This window comes from Cucurbita maxima, unplaced genomic scaffold, assembly GCF_002738345.1.
Source record: "Cucurbita maxima cultivar Rimu unplaced genomic scaffold, Cmax_1.0 Cma_Scf00014, whole genome shotgun sequence".
Taxonomy (NCBI): domain Eukaryota; kingdom Viridiplantae; phylum Streptophyta; class Magnoliopsida; order Cucurbitales; family Cucurbitaceae; genus Cucurbita; species Cucurbita maxima.
Genome location: NW_019272030.1, coordinates 2388050 through 2406882, shown reverse-complemented (window position 1 = coordinate 2406882; position 18833 = coordinate 2388050). Strand labels below are relative to the sequence as shown.

At 30.5% G+C, this 18833-nt stretch overlaps 2 protein-coding genes across 2 annotated transcripts; one reads left to right on the top strand and one right to left on the bottom strand.

Moving 5' to 3' along the window:
• Nucleotides 1-1253: 1253 nt before the first annotated feature.
• LOC111489251 (protein S-acyltransferase 8-like) lies at nucleotides 1254-7789 on the top strand. Its single transcript, XM_023137382.1, has 5 exons — nucleotides 1254-1292; nucleotides 4324-4509; nucleotides 5765-6070; nucleotides 6167-6400; nucleotides 6856-7789. The coding sequence occupies exons 1-5, from the start codon at nucleotides 1254-1256 to the stop codon at nucleotides 7369-7371; spliced, it is 1281 nt and encodes a 426-aa protein (XP_022993150.1). The 3' UTR covers nucleotides 7372-7789.
• A 4233-nt stretch (nucleotides 7790-12022) lies between these two features.
• LOC111489264 (ethylene-responsive transcription factor ABR1-like) lies at nucleotides 12023-13675 on the bottom strand. Its single transcript, XM_023137398.1, has 2 exons — nucleotides 12980-13675; nucleotides 12023-12818 (listed from the first exon to the last, which is right to left on the bottom strand). The coding sequence occupies exons 1-2, from the start codon at nucleotides 13398-13400 to the stop codon at nucleotides 12106-12108; spliced, it is 1134 nt and encodes a 377-aa protein (XP_022993166.1). The 5' UTR covers nucleotides 13401-13675; the 3' UTR covers nucleotides 12023-12105.
• Nucleotides 13676-18833: the final 5158 nt, after the last annotated feature.

The following is an 18833-nucleotide window of genomic DNA, read 5'->3' as shown; positions in this document are numbered from 1 at the left end:
ATTCTAAAGACGGAAATAACAATCTTGAATAGATCTAGAAATATTTGTCCAATTTACCCATTTTAATATTTTTACGAGAATAATAATAATGTCAATAACTGTGTGTTTAAATTTCTTTGATTTTCAAATAATAATATTCAAATATAAATTTAAAATTATTTATTTATTTTATATTTTCAAATATAATATTATTATAATTATTTTATTTTTAAAACAACTAATAATTTGTTAATGTGTAATAGTTTGATTGGTCCATGATGTCAACTCAGCTAAAGTCAATTGTTTTTATACTCTATCTTGTTTCACTTATAACTTACTCACTTGTAGTCCATGATTTGACTGATTTAAAACTCATTATATCATCATTTTATATACCACAAAATAGTTCAAAATACTAACATTATTAGTAATTAAAAATAGGTATGTTATCATAAAAAACATCATAGAAAAAAAAAAAAATCATTCTTATTCTTAAACTTGCCTTCAAAAATTTCTCTGCCTCGGTTTTCTAAAACTTTCTTATCGAAACGAGGTCAAAGGCTTGAGCATACGTTGCCCAGCTGTAGGCGACGGAAATCTAAGTTGGCTTGACTCACTCGATGTTAAGAGTGAGTGTTGCACAATTGCAAAGTCCGCTGCTCAGAAAAATGCGAGTGTGACAAGTAGTATTAGATGTCAACTCTATTTTTTTATTATTATTATTATTATTTTGAGAAAAAACATATTCGATAAGGCAATAAATTAATTGTTTTTGGAAAATAATTAACATTCAAATATTAAATTAAACCCAACCATAGCCATTGGTCAAAGGAGTGGTATAAAAGGCTAAATGTGTAATTTCGCTGGAAAAAGTTGAAAATTGAAAATAGGGAGAGGGAAGCAAAAAAGTACCAAATTGGAGTGTGAACGAGCAGAGCGAGGAGAGTTTTCCTTTCCCGAAGGCTCAATTCAGTTTTTCAATTCGTTCGCGAAAGATTTTTCACACAAGTTGGGGAGAACGAGGGCGACGCTGTAAATCCTGTTCTTCGTTCCTTTGCCAAATCCTTTCAGAATTGGAAATAGAAATCGCCATTAGCCGCAAAAACCCGAATCCGAGCTTCAGTTTGCTCCATAAATCGCCGTGACTGATCGGGGTGAAACGTCCCCTGTGGCTTTTTTACCTCGGTCGGTCTGAATGCCGATGAAATGAGCGTCCACAAGTTCCAAATATTCGACTCTCTTCCTGCTTAGCTTCGAGAGGACTCCGTGCCATCATGGCGAAGCGCGTGTACCAAGTCTGGAAAGGGAGTAATGTGAGCTTCTTATTACTCTGCTCGTTTTCGATTCAATTTCGCTTTTGTTTTCTTTTTTTATCATCTGCGTATTCTTTGATTTTTGAAATTTCGAGGGAATTTTTGTGGCTTAGGATTGGATTTTGTATTGCTTTGCATTTGATTTGATGAAGCTTGAAATTAGGTCCAATTAGGTCTCCATGCTTTTGTAGCTCGTTATTTCCATGGGGTTTGGTTAGTAAGTGGAGGCAACGAGGATAAATTCGAAACTTCCTGTTTTTGTTTATTATTTTTCTTGCCCTTGAAATTGCCGAACTCGATGGTTTAGTCGACTAGAGAGCTTGTTTTCCGTTCTTTCAAGCAAATGGGTTCTTTAAATCGTAACTATCCCCTCTCTCAATTCCTTACAGACCCGTCAAGATTTTGCTACATCGAAACGGCAGCTTATTGTCTAGGCAGGTTTTAGGGAGATATGGGGCCTAAGTTCGTTGTAGGGGAGGCGGCTTGCTTTTGATATCAAATTGTTGGTTTAGAGTTTAGTATATATGTGTTGTTTTCTGAGCCAGCTTCCGGTTTGTACCCATTTTAGATTGGACGTGTATGCTGGCTTTTGTTTACGTTGTGAATAGCTGTGAGTCTCTCGGAAGGATCAATATTAACGGTGTTTATTTGCAGTCAAGAGTCCAATGCATTGATTGTGAATAGAATTGAGATTACTAAGGCTCCGTTTGCTTATGCTAACTATTTGATTTTTGGTTTTTGAAAATTAAGCTTGTAAACACTACTTCAATCTGTAGGTTCCTTTGTTTTGTTGTCTACTTATTTAGGGATGTTTTCGAAATCCAAGTCAAATTTTGAAAACTAAAAAAAAGTTTTAGAAACTTTTTTTTTTAATAAAAAAAAGATGGTTATGAACTCAAATGTTTCCTTAGAAAAGATGATAAGAACCGTAAAGAAATTATGAGTAAACAAGCACTATTTTCAAAAACGTAATGGATAGCATACGGGGGTAATCAATGTTGTTTTCCATTTATTCCTTTTAAGTGGACATTTGAATTCTAACATATGGTTTCTATAATATTTTTATTTTTTAAGAAACTGGAAATGTATTAAAAGTAGATAACAAAACAAAGATGTACATGGGAGAAAGAAGTGGTTATAAGTTTAATTCTCAAAAGATAGATTACTAAAAAATAAATGGTTATCAAATGGGGCCGGAGTAGTTTCATGATATGTCCTAACACATGCATCTTATTGTGAAAAGATTTTCTGACGTTGGGGGTCTTGTGGAAATAGTTTTTTGGAATACAGGTGCTTTTAATTAATTATGGGTGAAATTAACAAGATCATGGTAGGCATTTTGGTAGATTTTCAAACTATGAGTAAAAGGTTGTGAATGCATATTGTAAGTATCATTTAATGGAGTTTGTTTTGTTTGTTCTTCGTATTTAATCCTGTTGAATAGGTATAGGTCATCAATCGTCATTTACAAATAATGGAACCTGTCCCATGAAACTAGGTATATATATCTCCCTCACGTACAGTAAAATGGGAAGGGAAGATTTGTTAGACCCACTGATAATGATGGAAATTAGATTAGATTCAAGTTAAAATATCAGAACATTCAAAATAGAGAAATTTTTTTTTGACCTGTGGTAAGGTCAATTAACATATTGAACATGTTGGCAAGAAAAAATGTTACTTTATGCTCTTGCTGTCACATTGAAGGTAGACATGTTGTGAAATCCCACATTTGTTGGAGAGGGGAACAAAACATTTTTTATAAGGTGTGGAAACTTCTCCATAACAGCCGCGTTTTAAAACCTTGAGGGGAAGCTCGGAAGGGAAAGCCCAAGGAGGATAGTATATGCCAGTGGTGGGCTTGAGCTGTTAAAAATGGTATCAGAGCCAGACACTAGGTAGTGTGCCAATGAGGATGTTGGGCCCCAGGGGTGGATTGTGAGAGCCCACATTGGTTGGAGAGGGAAACAAAATATTCTTTATAAGGGTGTGGAAACCTCTCCCTAACAGACGCATTCTAAAACCTTGAGCGAAAGCCTGGAAGGAAAAGCCCGAAAGGAAAGCCCAAAGAGGACAATATTTACTGAGGGTCGGCTTGGGCTATTACGCATGTTCTCGTATATATCCCTTGGTGCTATTTTTCTCTTGTATGTCGTTCTATTTTGGGCTTCAAACAGAGTTTATGATCTGGAACCCTGGATAGAATGGTGGGTAGCTTTGTACTTATGCATAATTTTGGCTTCTTGGATTAATCTGAGACTTCAGTGCTGTAGTAAAACTATCTCATGTCATAGATATTTTGAGGCTATCTCATCTCATGTCTCATTTGGAATTATTTTACCTTTTATTTCTGTTCCCTTTTTTCTGAACAAAATTTTTAAATGATAACTATTATCAGTAATTATAGAAATTTTCATCAGCAAAACCCCTTCGACTCCCCAGTATTCAATGGATTTGATATTGGCACTAATTGCACAAACGACATGTAAAAATGTTGTTTGTACCTATCATACATCATGTTTCAGTTTTCTAATTATCATCCTGAAAATGAAGGAACCATACAGAGAAGTTAGAATCTGAACTAAGATATTGCCAGATGTACACGTCTTCTACATATGAATTTTAGTTATTTGGACTTTAAAATTATCCTTCGTTTCATCCACTCATCCTCGTGGTTTTACGTGGAATTAGATTTTTTTGTTCAGTTTACTGATCTCTCTCCACTCCGACCCCGGGCTCTCTAATACATGTGTGTATCCACCCTGAAACTGTTGCATCTCTGATTTTGAATTGAATTTCTTTTGTATGCTTTTCTCATAAAATGAAATGTTAAGTCAATGGCTTTATTGCTGTTTTCCAAGTTAACCATGTTCTGTTGCATTCTCTTTGATGACTGTTGAGAGAGTTCTTGTTTTTATTTGGATTAAGATGAACCGTGAAAAAGTCTACTTGTTCAAATGTTTTTCCTCTGTCTAAACTCATGTTTTCTTCAATATATTTTCTGAAAACTTTTTTGACCCATCTCTTGCAGAAGTTTATCCTTGGAGGAAGGCTAATATTTGGGCCTGATGCGAGATCACTTCTTGTGACTATATCATTGATCACTGTTCCCGTTATAATATTTTGTGCATTTGTTGCAAGGAATCTTGTGCATGAATTTGAGTCATATAATGCTGGATATGCAGTTCTGGTGGTAGCTATTGTGTTTACAATCCACGTATGTATTCTTTGACCTTTACGTCTGGTCGAGTTTGAGTGTTTTGACATTTATTTAAACATTATTTGAAGTCTCTTCAGATTGTGTGCCATGTTTATTTATGTTATGGATTAATATGCTTAGAAGCACTGTTTCGTCTTCATTTAAACATTATTTGAAGTCTTTAGAGTTTGTAATCTTGATCATTTGACCTACAGCATATTGATTTGGGCTTTGAACACGGTCACGATTGTCATTATTATATAGATCCTTCAAGGGCACTTAAGGTGTTAGAATAATGCTCGCCAAGTTTAAGTTGGAGGATGAGCATGGTGTAGGTCAATAACCAGTATAGGCCTAGCTTTGTGCACTTGTGTCATGGTAAGGAAGGCAACAATCTGATTTTATCTATTCAAAGCGATGATAAAAATATGCTAGTGGGGATACAAGATGACACGGATAAAAGGATAGGGAGAAAATTTTATCCCAGAGATGTATTAGGTATATATTTTAACTTGGATATTCAAAAGATAGCTGGAATATGTGGGGAATGCATTTGAAAACGCAAGGGGAGTAAGGAAATAGATGAGGCTACAGAGATCAAAGTAAAAATGAGAGATTATATAGGCTTTCATTCTGTTAATCGCCTCGTAGAGCTATCTTATGAACTTTACCCCTTGTTTCACAAATACGTCTATTTTTTTAAAAGTTGCAATATTACCTTTGACGTTTTTATAAATGTTTTAAAACTTTCCTTGGAGAAGAGCTCCTTTAAAATGTGGGACAAAAAATCGACGTAGCAGTGAATAGAACACTTGTTTGGTTTTTAAGTTTGAAAGAACGATATTTAGATACATTGAAGTTTTGTTCAATATTCTAACGGTGTTTATACTCCAAGAGAAGTTTTGAAATATTTATGGAAAGTCGAGAATAATATTGCAACTTATCTGTCCTGCAACACATTTTGGCATACTTTATCCTGGATTTATGGTACCACGGATAAATATAAATTTCAATGATATAGTTCTTTTGTGCCAAATAATCAAACTTAATGCTATTATGTATATTCACTGCATACCTGCACATTCTTGTGGCATGTCTACACCTGTATTTCACAATGTTTCCAGGCCAGGATTATAAGTATCGGGTCGACTTTTGAGACCATGTATTTTTTTAACTACAATATGAAATTCCAATGTACTTTTGCTTGAGAAGGATGAAAAAAAAAGGGTTCCCAAGATTTGGTATAAAGTGGTCACTTGGTTTGCTTCCATAGGTTTTGGTGCTGCTTTTTCTTACTTCCTCTCGGGACCCGGGTATAATTCCACGAAACTCACATCCCCCAGAAGATGAAATTCCTTATGCGTCTTCTTTATCACTTGAGCATGGGGGAAGACAAACACCAGGCCGACAATTTCCTCGAACAAAAGAAGTTATAGTCAATGGTGTTGCTGTGAGGGTGAAATACTGTGATACATGTATGCTCTACCGTCCTCCTCGTTGCTCCCATTGTTCTATTTGCAACAATTGCGTTCAAAAATTTGATCACCATTGCCCGTGGGTTGGCCAATGCATTGGTCTTGTATGCTCTTAAACTCCATCTCCATTACTTTATTATCTTTTAAGTTCTTGACTGTCCTAGCTAAATTATTTTTTATTATCTTTTGTACTTGTGCAGCGTAATTATCGCTACTTCTTTATGTTTGTGTCGTCTTCAACTCTTCTTTGCATCTACATATTTGCAATGTCAGCCTTTTACATTAAAGTTCTGATGGAGGAAAATAGCAGCACTGTCTGGAAGGCAATGAAGGAGTCCCCTGCATCAGTTATTCTAATGGCCTACTGTTTCATCTCTCTTTGGTTCGTCGGTGGACTCACGGGCTTCCATTTGTACCTTATAGGCACGAACCAGGTTGGTTAAGTCCTGCTTTGTTAATATCCAGTTTTTGCATCCACATATGATATGCTCAATTGATGAAAGACCAATTAGTGGGATACTCATGTGGGATAAATAGGGATTTGGCTAGGATTTTACTAACCGTATGTCTTTACCCTATTAATAAATAGATTACAAGCTTGCTTATTGAAGAACACTGGAAGAACTTCGAATGATGTCGAGTCTTTGATTTTCAAATTTTGTTTTGTATTTAATGATGGATCTGTATCTGCCTCTCAACTATGATAGATATAGGCCTGAATTGTTTGAGCTTCAATTTGAAGTTCTGAAAGTTGTGGCTGGAATTAGCATTACCCTTGGTGTCTAGCATTGTACTCTGTGTGTTATCTGCTTAGCGGTGGGCTTGGACTGTTATAGTATGTGTGAGTTTGATGTGTAATAACCAGCTTGATATCGCTCCATTTTTCCAGACCACCTATGAAAATTTCCGGTACCGAGCTGACAGCAGGTCAAATGTCTACAATCGAGGTTGTCTGAATAATTTTCTGGAAGTATTTTGCTCAAAAGTAGAGCCCTCAAAGAACAAGTTCCGAGCCTTTGTGCAAGAGGAGGTACTGCCACCTCCAGCCCCTCCTTTACGCGGGATGGGAGCAGCTGAACAAGATGATTTGGGCGGGGATCCACGTTCAAAGGTTGAAGATGATCTAGATATTGGCGAGGACCTACTGAAGATTTCCCAGCGACATAATATCGATGACATTAACGAGGATATACGCAGCAGAGGGAGCACTGGTCCTCAGCTTAATGTCTCTGAGGCTGACTCTAGTTTGGGTTCTGATCATCGAGCACCCACAATTCGGTCAGATGCTCGTCACTCAAGTTGGGGTCGCAGAAGCGGAAGCTGGGACATAGCATCCGAGGTTCTTGCCAATGCCAATGTTACTGAAAGCAAAGCCTATGCCCCTTCCAAAGAAACTCGTCAGTGACGAGGTTTATCGTATCAGCCATTCCGAATACAAACTATGATTCTAACAATCAAATTCAGGTGTCGAAAAGACGCTGGAGAAACGGAATTTGTTCACTTCAGGCATTAAAGGTATGCTCTTATATTTTGTGGAAATGCTGCTTCTAATTGTTGGTTGCTGGAAGAAGGTGAATGCCAAAATCTACTCTGCTTTCATTCTCGTCTTTGATGTTGATAATTTGTGTAACATTGTCTGTGAACTGAGTTATTTCCTGTGTGGTTTATTCTTTGTGTAATTAGTCACTACATGAAGCTTGGACTTCAAAAAAAAAGAAAAAACAAGAACAATCAAGTTGTAATGCCTCTTTGAAGTTTGAACTCTGATGTATCAGTTGAATTTAGTCAGATATTTTTCGTATTAAAAGTCGAACGAATCATGGCGGGAGATCTTTCTGTTCGTTTGAGCACCCTTTTCTAGAAAATAGAATCGCAGGAATGCACTCGTGAGTCCATTGAACTGTAAAATTTTCCAATCTTCCTTCTATTAGATTTAGCCCACCTAAAACACGTTCTAGTATTTCTTGATCGTGAATGTTTGAATTTAATCAGATATTTTTCAAATACACGAGCTTGGAGATCTTTCCATTCGTTTGAGCACCCTTTCAAGGAAATATAAAAGAGCAGGAAGGAACTGTTGAATCCAGTTAACTGTAAAATTTTTTGATCTCCCGTCTTTTGGTTTTGACCCACCTAAAATACGTTCTAACATGCCTTGATCGTGAATGCTTGAATAGGGTAAAGCTTCATGTGGACTGAAGTGTGATTAATATAAAAGAAGTACCCATCTTTGCAAAGGTAATGAAAGTTTAGGGACTAAAGTGTGAAGAATCTTAAAAAAATTAGGCAAGGGTCATGGCAATGGTGGACTGCCTCAATTAGAGGGACAGATTGGCAGTGATTTTAAAAAATACCCCAAAATTTAAAAAAAAAAATTATTTTTTTAATCTTTTATCCCTATTTGGACCATCCATTTTAAAACAAAATTAGGTTTAGAAACCCCACAATTTAATTTAATCCTTAGCTGTTCCAAGTTTGGTTTGGGTCACTTCTTAATTTCAAACAAATTATTATTATTATTATTATTTTATTTTTTAAATGAAAACAAAGAATTTATCATAGCCTCTTGTTCTTTGCTTATTATTATTTTTTCTTAAAAAAATAATTTTATTGGCTTTGTAGGTCATAAAACAATAAAACTATACTAGAATTATTGTTTATAAATTTAATATATATATATATATATAATTAAAAAATAAAATAATTATCATACGAGATCTTAATTTTTTTAATATAAAAATAATTATATATATATAATTAAAAAATAAAATAATTAGCAAACGAGATCTTAATCTTTTTATATAAAAAAATAATTTCACAAAGTGAATTTTGTACGGTCGGGTTCATCTTCTTGTCTTATAATTTCTTAATTATAATTATCCACACAAAATATTAAAAATGTTTTATTAATATACTTTTTTTAATCTTATTATCTTTTAGTTTTTTATTCCACAAATAATTTATTTTTTCGATCAATAAAGTAAATATCAAATCATAGATAATAATTATATCTTTTTACAAAGCCAAAATAATTATATAAAAAAAAAACACAAAAAAAAATAATATTTCAAAACAACTCATCGATAGCCCTTTATATTTTTTTTTTTTTTTTTTACGCGTTTATTAATAATATTAATTTCTTTTTCTTTTTTTCTTTTCCTTTTCCATTTTTTCAAATCTAGTTGAAACTTTTAACTAAATTTTGAAAATAAAAATAAAAAATCAATTATTAAGTGTTTGAAACCCATTTTTCAAAGAAGATATTAACTTTATTTTGATTCAAAAAATAAATAAATAAAATCAAAATACTAATAATAGAGAACAAAAAAGGGAATAACTCATCGATTACCAACCAAACTTTAGTACTATAAAGCACAAAAATACAAAGCAGTCACCCAAGTAGTCTTCATTTTTCTTTTTAAAATATGTTTCTATTCAAAATATTTTTTAATTTAAACCCTTCGAATTCGGCATCTAATCATCTTGACATTTTTTCTGTAATATAATTACACCGTCCACTTATCTTAGACCGCTTCTAAGAATGAAAACGATTTCCACAACACTTACATACATTTTAAAAAAATGTTCTACACGTTTAATTATGTGAAATTCTTATAATTAAAAAAATAGAAAATGAAGAAATACTGTATTGGTACCGACATTAATGTCAATTTTTTTTAACCTTTCGGGTCATTCTCATTTAGACTGTTTCAACTAATTCATGTACACTTCGATCACTCGAGTGTTACACTTCAAAAATTTATCTCAATATTGAAGTGACAGCTTCCTTACTAATCTAACAAGATTTGACATCAAAATCTATGGTACTTTTTCATATTTCTTCTTTTGTTGGTTTTTTTCTAAATAAATAAGTAAATAAATATATATATTATTAAAAATTAAATAAAAAAATCATAATTTCACCTCTTTAAAATGTATAATTTTTTCTTTTACGTGTAATTTCATTCTTCAAATAAAATTATACCAACTTGTTATCTCATACCATCCCACACGACACGCACGACGTAAGGTGGTTTAACATATATTAATAAAAAAAATGTAAATTGAAAAAATAATATCTTACCTCTTTCTCTCGTTAATCTGAATGATTTACTAACCGACCCATTCGTATTTTAACTATGTTTTTAGATTTGTTATGTTAAACCTTATCATTAAAATGACGACTATCAAATTCTCCCAAATTCTTTTATTTTTTAAAAATTTAACCGAACCCTATTTTATAATTTGAGTTGGGTAATTTGAATGGGTCGAGTTATCTAATTATAAGAACATTTTTTTGAAAAAATTTGAATCTTTAAAATAAAATAAATAAATAAATAATCAATGAGTTCATGCCAAACTAAACGACAAAATTTAGCATTTTTCTCACTTCTTCGCCAACCTTCTTCCACAAAATCATTTTCAAAACGATAATTAAAAAAAGAAAAAACAATCGTAATGCAAAGGGACTCTTGATTTGTGGGTCCCATTCTAAGATGGTCAACGCTGACTCAATCTGACGTGGAAGCTCTCTATTGGATAAGGAACACAACTGGACAAACATCCGTATCCTCCTTCATGGGTTCTCATCGTACCCTATAAGTCTGCGGTAGGTAACTGACCAAACGGGCAACCGACCTAACATATCATGACGTATGGTTCACACAAAGGGGTATTTATGTAAAACCGATTTTCTTTCGGGATTTCAAATAAATTTAGAGTAAATAATAATTAAAAAAAACCAATAAGTATCGAATTTATTATCTTAGCATTGAAATTTTTTAAAATTAAGATACTTTTTTTTTTTTAAATGTTAATTAATTTTTAATTATTTTTAAAAAAAATATCATTTTTTTTACCGAGTTCAATTTAAACCTCAAACTTTACCGAGTATATTAATTTATACCCTTAATTAAGTTTTAGTTTTAATCTCTATTGTAAAAAATTGGTGAACGTAATTGATTGAAATTGAATAAAAAAAATAATTTGTTTACTTTTTATTTTTTATTTTTTTCAATTTAGGTTATGAGTGATTATTATTTATTCTAGAGGATTTTCCACCTGTCATATTCTAGAAACATGTGCCTCGTATAAACGAATAGAAAAATGACACCTGTACATGTGGGGGACCAAAAACACGTTTCAATTTTGGATGGGCAATCATTCCCATTTGATCGATGTCAATGAAGCATTCAATTGAATCGAATCTAATGAAAATAATTATTTCAATTTCAATAACTGATATTTGAATATTATTTATTTTATTTCAATTTTCTTTACGTGAAATATAGAGAAAAATGTAATTTATTTATGTAGAATATCATAAATTGGAATTTTTACTTCTAGTAAAAAAAAAATATAATAATAATAATTAGTACAAAAATAAGTGTGGAATGCTATTATATGTTTTTTTTCTCATTTTTTAAATTTGACTCGAGAATAAATACTTCTTTAAAGTAATTATATATATATATCGATATTTTATATTATTTTAGCGTATAATTTCCACATATACAATCATTTAATAATATTTTTTTAATGAAATTTCAAATAACAGAACTAAAAATAAAGGGTGAATAAATCTTCTTGTTTACTTAACCAAAAGCAAAATCTTCCCATTTGTTCAAATTGTTTGACTTCAATTTGAAAGGAATGTTTGTCTTGTTTCTTTATTGAAAAATGTGAATTAAGCTTTCATTTTAATTATTAACAAAATCAACAAAATAAGTAAGAAATTACCTATTAAACTTCTATAATATTATCTAAATTACTTATCATATAAATACATTTATTTGATATTTTTTTTCGATTAGTGTTACCATGAAGTTATTTTGTGTTCATATTTTTCGACATTATTTTATTTCAAAATAATTACAGTACTTTTAAATATAATTAAGTATCTATTTATAGTATAGGTTTGAAAATTTGTGTTTGATAAAATAAATATTTCATATAATTAATATTGGATCATATGATAATTGAAAAAAATACATGCAAAACTTTGGATAAATAAATTACAAAAAAAAAAAAAAAAATCATCTAATAACTAAAAAATGGAATGATTTAACTATTGAGCAAAAATAAATCCAAAACCAAAATGCTTTTATTTTACTTCTGAAAAGGGGGGATAATCGTATAATCAACCGGACGACGGAGGAGGGTACTGGCCGCCGGGATCATTCCACGACGTAGCCGGAAAGTAATTGGAGCCACCTTGGTTTTGGTTTTGCGGCGGCTGCCGGAAGAACCCCATTTGCTGCTGTTGCGGCGGCGGAGGGAAAAAAACAGAATTTGAAACAGATGACACTGACGGCGCTGGCGCCGGCACTGGAGAGGACGAGGATGGAAATGGAGTCAACTGCGGATTATAAAACATTTGCTGTACTAAACTCGAAGGTTGGCCAAGGAATTCACCGGAGTTTTGAAGCAAATTGGAGTATTCAATATAATCCCGGTAATTTTGGGTCTGAAACGCCGCTGCCTGCGGCGGAGTAAACAGGGGACCGGCAGATGAAGCGGTGGCCGAAATGTCTTGCGTCGGAGGAATTAATCTGACATGTTCAGGGAAATTGAGTTTTGCTCTGTTTCCTCTGAATCTAAGGGCAGCTTCGTCGTAGGCTCGGGCGGCAGCCTCCGCCGTATCGAAGGTGCCGAGCCAGACCCTTGCTGCCTTATGTGGATCGCGAATCTCCGCCGCCCATTTCCCCCATGGCCGCTGACGTACTCCTCTGTATCTCCGTCTTCTCTCGCCGGTGGCAGCCACCGCCTCGTTGGAGCTCACCGGAAACGCTAAAACGGCGGCGGGATTTGAAGCCACCGTGTTTGGATTTGGAATTGAAATTTCTTCTTTCACTATTGAAAAATAGAAGTAAAAAATTATAAATTTAACACCAATAAATAAATAAATAAAATCTTATTTACTGTTATATTGCTTAATAATTTGACCAATAGTTTTTAAAAATTAAAAAACAACAAAAATATTTGAAAATTTGAGAAAATTAAGAACACGAAACCTTGAACACTTTCTTCTTCACGCATTCGTTTCTGACCAACCCAATAACTCATCGCCGAAGCATAGCTCCGTTCAGAACCCGACGAGTACGCCGACAGAGGAGAAGAAGTCGATGCCGACGCCGACGCCGACGCCGACGACGACGAAGAAGAAGAAGAAACAAATCCCGCCGCAAAACCCTGGCTGCCGCCATAGCTCCACTCGCCAGCTCCCTGTCCTGACATGACGTTAGTTAACGTGGACACAATCGTCGATACCTCGCCGACAGCGGAGTAATAATCGCCGTCATCGTGTTGACTGTAGAATAGTCTATGAGGGTCGTCGCCACCGCTGTCGCCGTCGCCATCTCCGGCGCCGCCACTTGGAAATTGTGCCAAGTCACTTCCAATTCCTCGCGGATTCGCCACTTTCAACGAGCACATGCAAAATCCTTGCTAAAAATCGAAAACCCAACAAAAAAAACAGAGGGTTTTTGTTTTTTTTTTTGAGTTGAATTCGATTTTGTTAAGGAGATGCGAAATTGGGGGATTTTTAAACACGCGCCGCCGAAATTCGAACAGGGAATCTCTGTTCTACCGATTAGTAACAAAAACAACAACAAAAAATGGAGATTTTGGATATGAATTTTATATAGTCGGTCGAGTTCAATCTTTTTTTTTTTAAGAGAACCAGAGAATTTATATTGGAATTGTTCTCTGTTTTGCCGACTGAAAATTGCATATCCCTATTTATTTTTTTCCTTCTTATTTTTAGTAATTGAATTTCAAGCATTTTTGTTTATTTCTTTTAATAAAAAAATTAAAATTATCAGCTTTCTTGAATTTTTAAAAATTTGTATTTATTAATCTCGTGTTAAGTCGAGCTTGTCTAATATCAACCTACCATACAATTCTTCAATGGTGCATTCCTCCCAAAAAAAAAAAAAAATATTAGATTGAAAAGATTAATTTTTAAAAAATTATATTGAAAATAGATACAAGACGATATCTATTAATATGAAACGATGAAGGGTTTGACTAAAATCAATAATATTATATTAGTATAGAGATGTATATAGTTGATCGGCCCTAATGACCCGTTTTAAATAAAATATATTAAAAAATATTTATAATTTTCAAACATATTATAAATTTATCGGAGGCATATTTAAAAATAAAATATTTATTAAATACAAAAATTAAAATAAATGCAAGAATAAAGACAATAATAGCTTTTTGTTTTATTATAATTATAGCCTTTTGTTTATTTGTAAAACTAGAAGGCTCGAGAGGTATAATTGTAATTTGACCTAACTCAATTTTAGCCTAGAAGAAGCTTGTGCAATTAAACTAGCTATAAAATTATCTTAATTAACTTATAATTTTTATATAATAATTAAATTAAAAAGATTATAATAATTACTAAAAGCCAATATTATTATTCATTAATTTTCATCACTTGTTTTAGAAAAATAAAAATAATTAATAATTAATGGGAAGATAAGATTTACAAGTAATCTACATTTAAATACTAATACTAGGTAGACATATGTTTAGATTTATCCACATCAATATTATTATTATTGTTATTAAAATTAGAAAAAAAAAAAAAAAAGAGGGTAAACTGGGGATGGTGGACTTTGACTGAATTATTAAGTCAAATTAAATTAATTCTAATAATCAAGCTTTTTATACTTGTAAGAAACAATTTTTGAAATTTCCAACTTCTTAATAATATAAATATTATACTTTTTTTAATTATAAATTAGTTTTTAATTGTTATTATTAGAATTTTCTAAAGAATAAACGGACAATTTTGACCAAAGTACTTAAAATTTATATTAAATGATTAATAGAATAACTCGATAAAAAACAATATAATATTTTTAAAAAAATTATAACTTTAATTTTGGAAAAAAGGAAAAGACCGAAATTTAAATCTGGATTTGATTTTTGTAAATATTTTGTCGGGGATTCACTTTTTTTAGACACGTGGTCATTGGTTTACAAATCTTAGTTCGGTAGAATATTAATAAAATAGGAATTTAAAGGAAAAAAAAAACATAAATAAAAATAATAATAAAAGGGTGTAGTTTGGCCGTAACTAACTTTTCTCTCACATGTCTCTCTCTAGATTCGGTGATTTTTGTCGTATTAGAAACTTTTTTTATGCAAATTTAATTTTTTTTTTCCATATCTTATAAACACTTTAAAACAATACGTCTAAATTAATATATTAATTACTTAATTTATTAAAATATTTTAATTAAAAAAAATACTATAATTGAATTATTTGTCTTAATAAAATTAAAATATTAAAAATATATTTGATATGTCGTTTTGTTAAAGAATATTTTTTTATTATGAGATTTTGAAGTCAAAATGTATTTGGTCAAACTTTGAAATCGTACGTGGACTAGATGTGGTGAAAGTGGGGTCCACTAAAGAGGCTTCGTTGGCACCGCCCGCCAATCATGAAAGGGATTGTAAACTTTTCAACGGCTTCATCCGCCTAATCCATTTTCGAATTGTTAAATTTATTATCATATAATAATAATAATAATAATAACAAACAAATAAATCAATTAATTTCATATTTATCTACTTTTAATTAATTTAAATTAATTTAATCCATTTCACACATTGAATAAATTCAACGGCTTCCCACCAATTTTTGGACCATCTTATTCAATTAGGAGATGATTAGTCACGTTTAAATTCTTTAATTTTATTTTATAACAACTAAATAAATTATTACACGAGATTAATTATATAATAAAGTTATCTTAAAAGGTAATTTAAATTAGAATTGGAAGGTAGTAAAAAATAAAAATTTACCATTTACCTTTTGATTGGAATGGTGGATGGATGGAATAATTAAAAATAATTAGTTAAGAATTATAGGGAGCAATAGCATAACGTAAATTTAAAGAAAGCTTAATATTTTTGGAAGATTTTGCTGATTTTATAATTATATATTATTATATTTTTTTAAATGTTATAATTAGTACTTTTTGGATTTTTCGAGGCGAGGGAATGGATCTGGTCCGATTTGTCGAAAGTCTCCGGCCGACAACGAGGAAAAGGATGCTTGCATGTCCCTTGCTAACAATGTTTTGCTTTAATTTTTTTTTAAAACTTTTTATTTTATTTAATTATTTGAAATCTTAATAATAGTTCAATTTATTAGTCTCTTTTTTCTTGCATAAAAATTAATGTGATTATTTTACCATTTTTTTTTAAACTAATATTGAATGGTTTAATTTAAAAATTATTGAAACGATAATTGAAAATATTATAAATAAAATGATATTTTAACCGCAGACATTTAAAATTTATATATAAACAATTATTTGATAAAAGGAATTAAAAATATTCCAACTATTTATTTTTACACATTTTATTGCTTTGCTTTCCTTTGATTGTTTAAATTTTGTTAAATTAGTTTTTTTTTTACTGGAAATAAAATTACATTTTTTGTTTGTTTATTTAATTTTGGAATTTTCTAAATATTATTACAAAAACAAGAACTTTATCAATATATATATATATGAACAAAAAATTGAATTTAAATAAAATATCTAAAATTAACTATACAAAAATGGGTTGCAAATAAAATATTAATTTTGTGGGTTCATTTGATTTAGATACTTCGAATTAATTACATAATTTGGTTTTGCAGAATATACAATCTAAATTAATATTGTCACGTTTATTTTATGGACAATAGCCATAAATTATTATATTCATTTTATTTGCTTTCCGTTCTTTTTCGTTTGGCTCATTGGCTGACAACTCTGTCAGCTATATATATATATATATCTATAAATAAATTTTAAATAAATATGATTAAGTATCATTATCATTTCCACTATTTGCCTCGTGTCCCTGATTTGTGCAATAATCTCCTCTTAATAGCAATGATACATTGTTTTTTACCGTAATAATTATTAAAAAATGAAATCAACCTTATTATTTTAATGCTATGTTATCAATATGACTAATGCATATTGACCTTGGCTTACAACAATGGATCTCATAAAATTTAAATTAAAAAGACACTAAACTATTATAATATAATTTATTTATTATCTGTGACAGTATTATATTGTCTATTTTAGACATAAACTCTAATAATCTAATAATGGGATGTGGAATATTGTTTTAAGTAAATGAAGTGGTAATTTGATGCATTTAACAAAATAATTATAAACACTAAATTGAAATAATGTTTTTTAAAAAAATAATGTCTATTTAAAAAATAAAAAATTGTACTTTTGTGCGACCAAATCAATAAAAAGGATGTTGATTGGCACGTGCGGGGGCAAAATAATTAAATTGAAGGAATTTGGTTGGGGGCGTGCCAATCCCNAAGAAGAGAAAAAAAAAAAAAAAAAAAAAAAAAAAAAAGAGTTAATTGAATTAAAAAAAAAATATAATTATGAGTTCCTCATTAATTCTCAATTAAATTATTTAATTTAATAAATATCCACAAATCCTTCGATAAAAAAATTAAAAATTTATTTTGAAATAAATCTCATGCAATGTTTCCACAAATTTTAAGTAAATGGTGTTTTTTTTTTCTTTCAAATAATAATAAAAGTATGGGAAATTAATAATTGTTTAAAACATGCTTAAGGACAAATTTTCAAAAAAAAAAAAAAAAAAGTCAAATAAATAAAATCAATAGAATTTATATGAGTGGCTAAAAATCCATTAAGGGTTAATTATGAAAGGTTAGAATTTATATTTTAATGTTTCGTAGTTTAATCATAAGAACTATTTTTTGGTATATTTTACTGTTTGGTAGTTTAATCATAAGAACTTGATTATAATGTCTGTTTAACTTAAAATAATCTTTTGATTTTTTTTTTAAAAGTGTTCGAGTGAAGATAAATATGTAAAATGGTCATGGGTAAGGGAAAACTGAGATTATCAAGTATTGAAATTTGATTCTAAATTACGAGCATTTATATAAATATATATAAAAATAAAATTTCAAAAGTTTCGTAGTCGTATAATTTCAGAAGATGACGACAAAAAAAAAATATATATATATTGAATAATATTTCAGAATATTATGAAGATTTGACTCACAAATTAAGAGAGAAAATTAAAGGTTAGTGAAAAAGAGAGTGTTTTAAGAAGTGAGAAAAGAATCTTCAAAGTTCTCAAATTTTTAGTGGAATTAATTATTTCCCTTTTCTTTTCTTTTTGTAAATAAATTATTTTTTTTTTATTTTTATTTGGAGGAGAAAAAATCTTTTAGCTCGAGCAACCCGATCCTCTATTCTCAGATTTGATTAAGTTGTGTTGGTAAGTTATTTTTTTTAAATTATTTTTTAAAAAATATTGTTTATATATTATACGTGTTACACCATTAATTAAACTAGTTTAAAATGGTCGAATCTAATTTTATTTTTTTTGTTTTTAAATAAGTGGTTTAAAATCATCTCTTGGCCGTTGACTTGTGAGTTTGGAAATATTTATTTTGAGAGTCGATATAATGGATCATCGCATGCTTTTTTGCTTTGACTTTTGACTATTTTTTCTTAATTACTTTTTCTACCAACCTGATGCAATAATTTGAATTCTGTGGATATGATTTATTTTATTCATTAAATATATAATTTTCAATTTCTTGAAAAAACCTTGAATTTCTAGTGAAAATAACAATAATAATAATAAATATTTGGTTAATTAAATTAAAAAAAAACAATATTTTTCTAAATTATTGATTTTCAAATAAATAAAATAATTAATTAGTAAGTCACCTGAGAGAAAAAAAAAAAATAATAATAATAATCCAAAAAGCTTGACTAGCAACTTCTTAAACTGGTACTTATAATCCAATAAACAAAATAAAGTTCAACGGAA

Bases quoted from the DNA above. Each gene is read 5' to 3' on its own strand.
- LOC111489251 (XM_023137382.1), top strand. From the start codon at position 1,254: ATGGCGAAGCGCGTGTACCAAGTCTGGAAAGGGAGTAAT. The intron at 4,510-5,764 runs GTATGTATTCTT...TTGCTTCCATAG, and splicing joins CTATTGTGTTTACAATCCAC to GTTTTGGTGCTGCTTTTTCT. The intron at 6,071-6,166 runs GTATGCTCTTAA...GTACTTGTGCAG, and splicing joins TTGGCCAATGCATTGGTCTT to CGTAATTATCGCTACTTCTT.
- LOC111489264 (XM_023137398.1), bottom strand. From the start codon at position 13,400: ATGTGCTCGTTGAAAGTGGCGAATCCGCGAGGAATTGGAAGTGACTTG. The intron at 12,819-12,979 runs GTTTCGTGTTCT...ATTTTTCAATAG, and splicing joins TGAAGAAGAAAGTGTTCAAG to TGAAAGAAGAAATTTCAATT.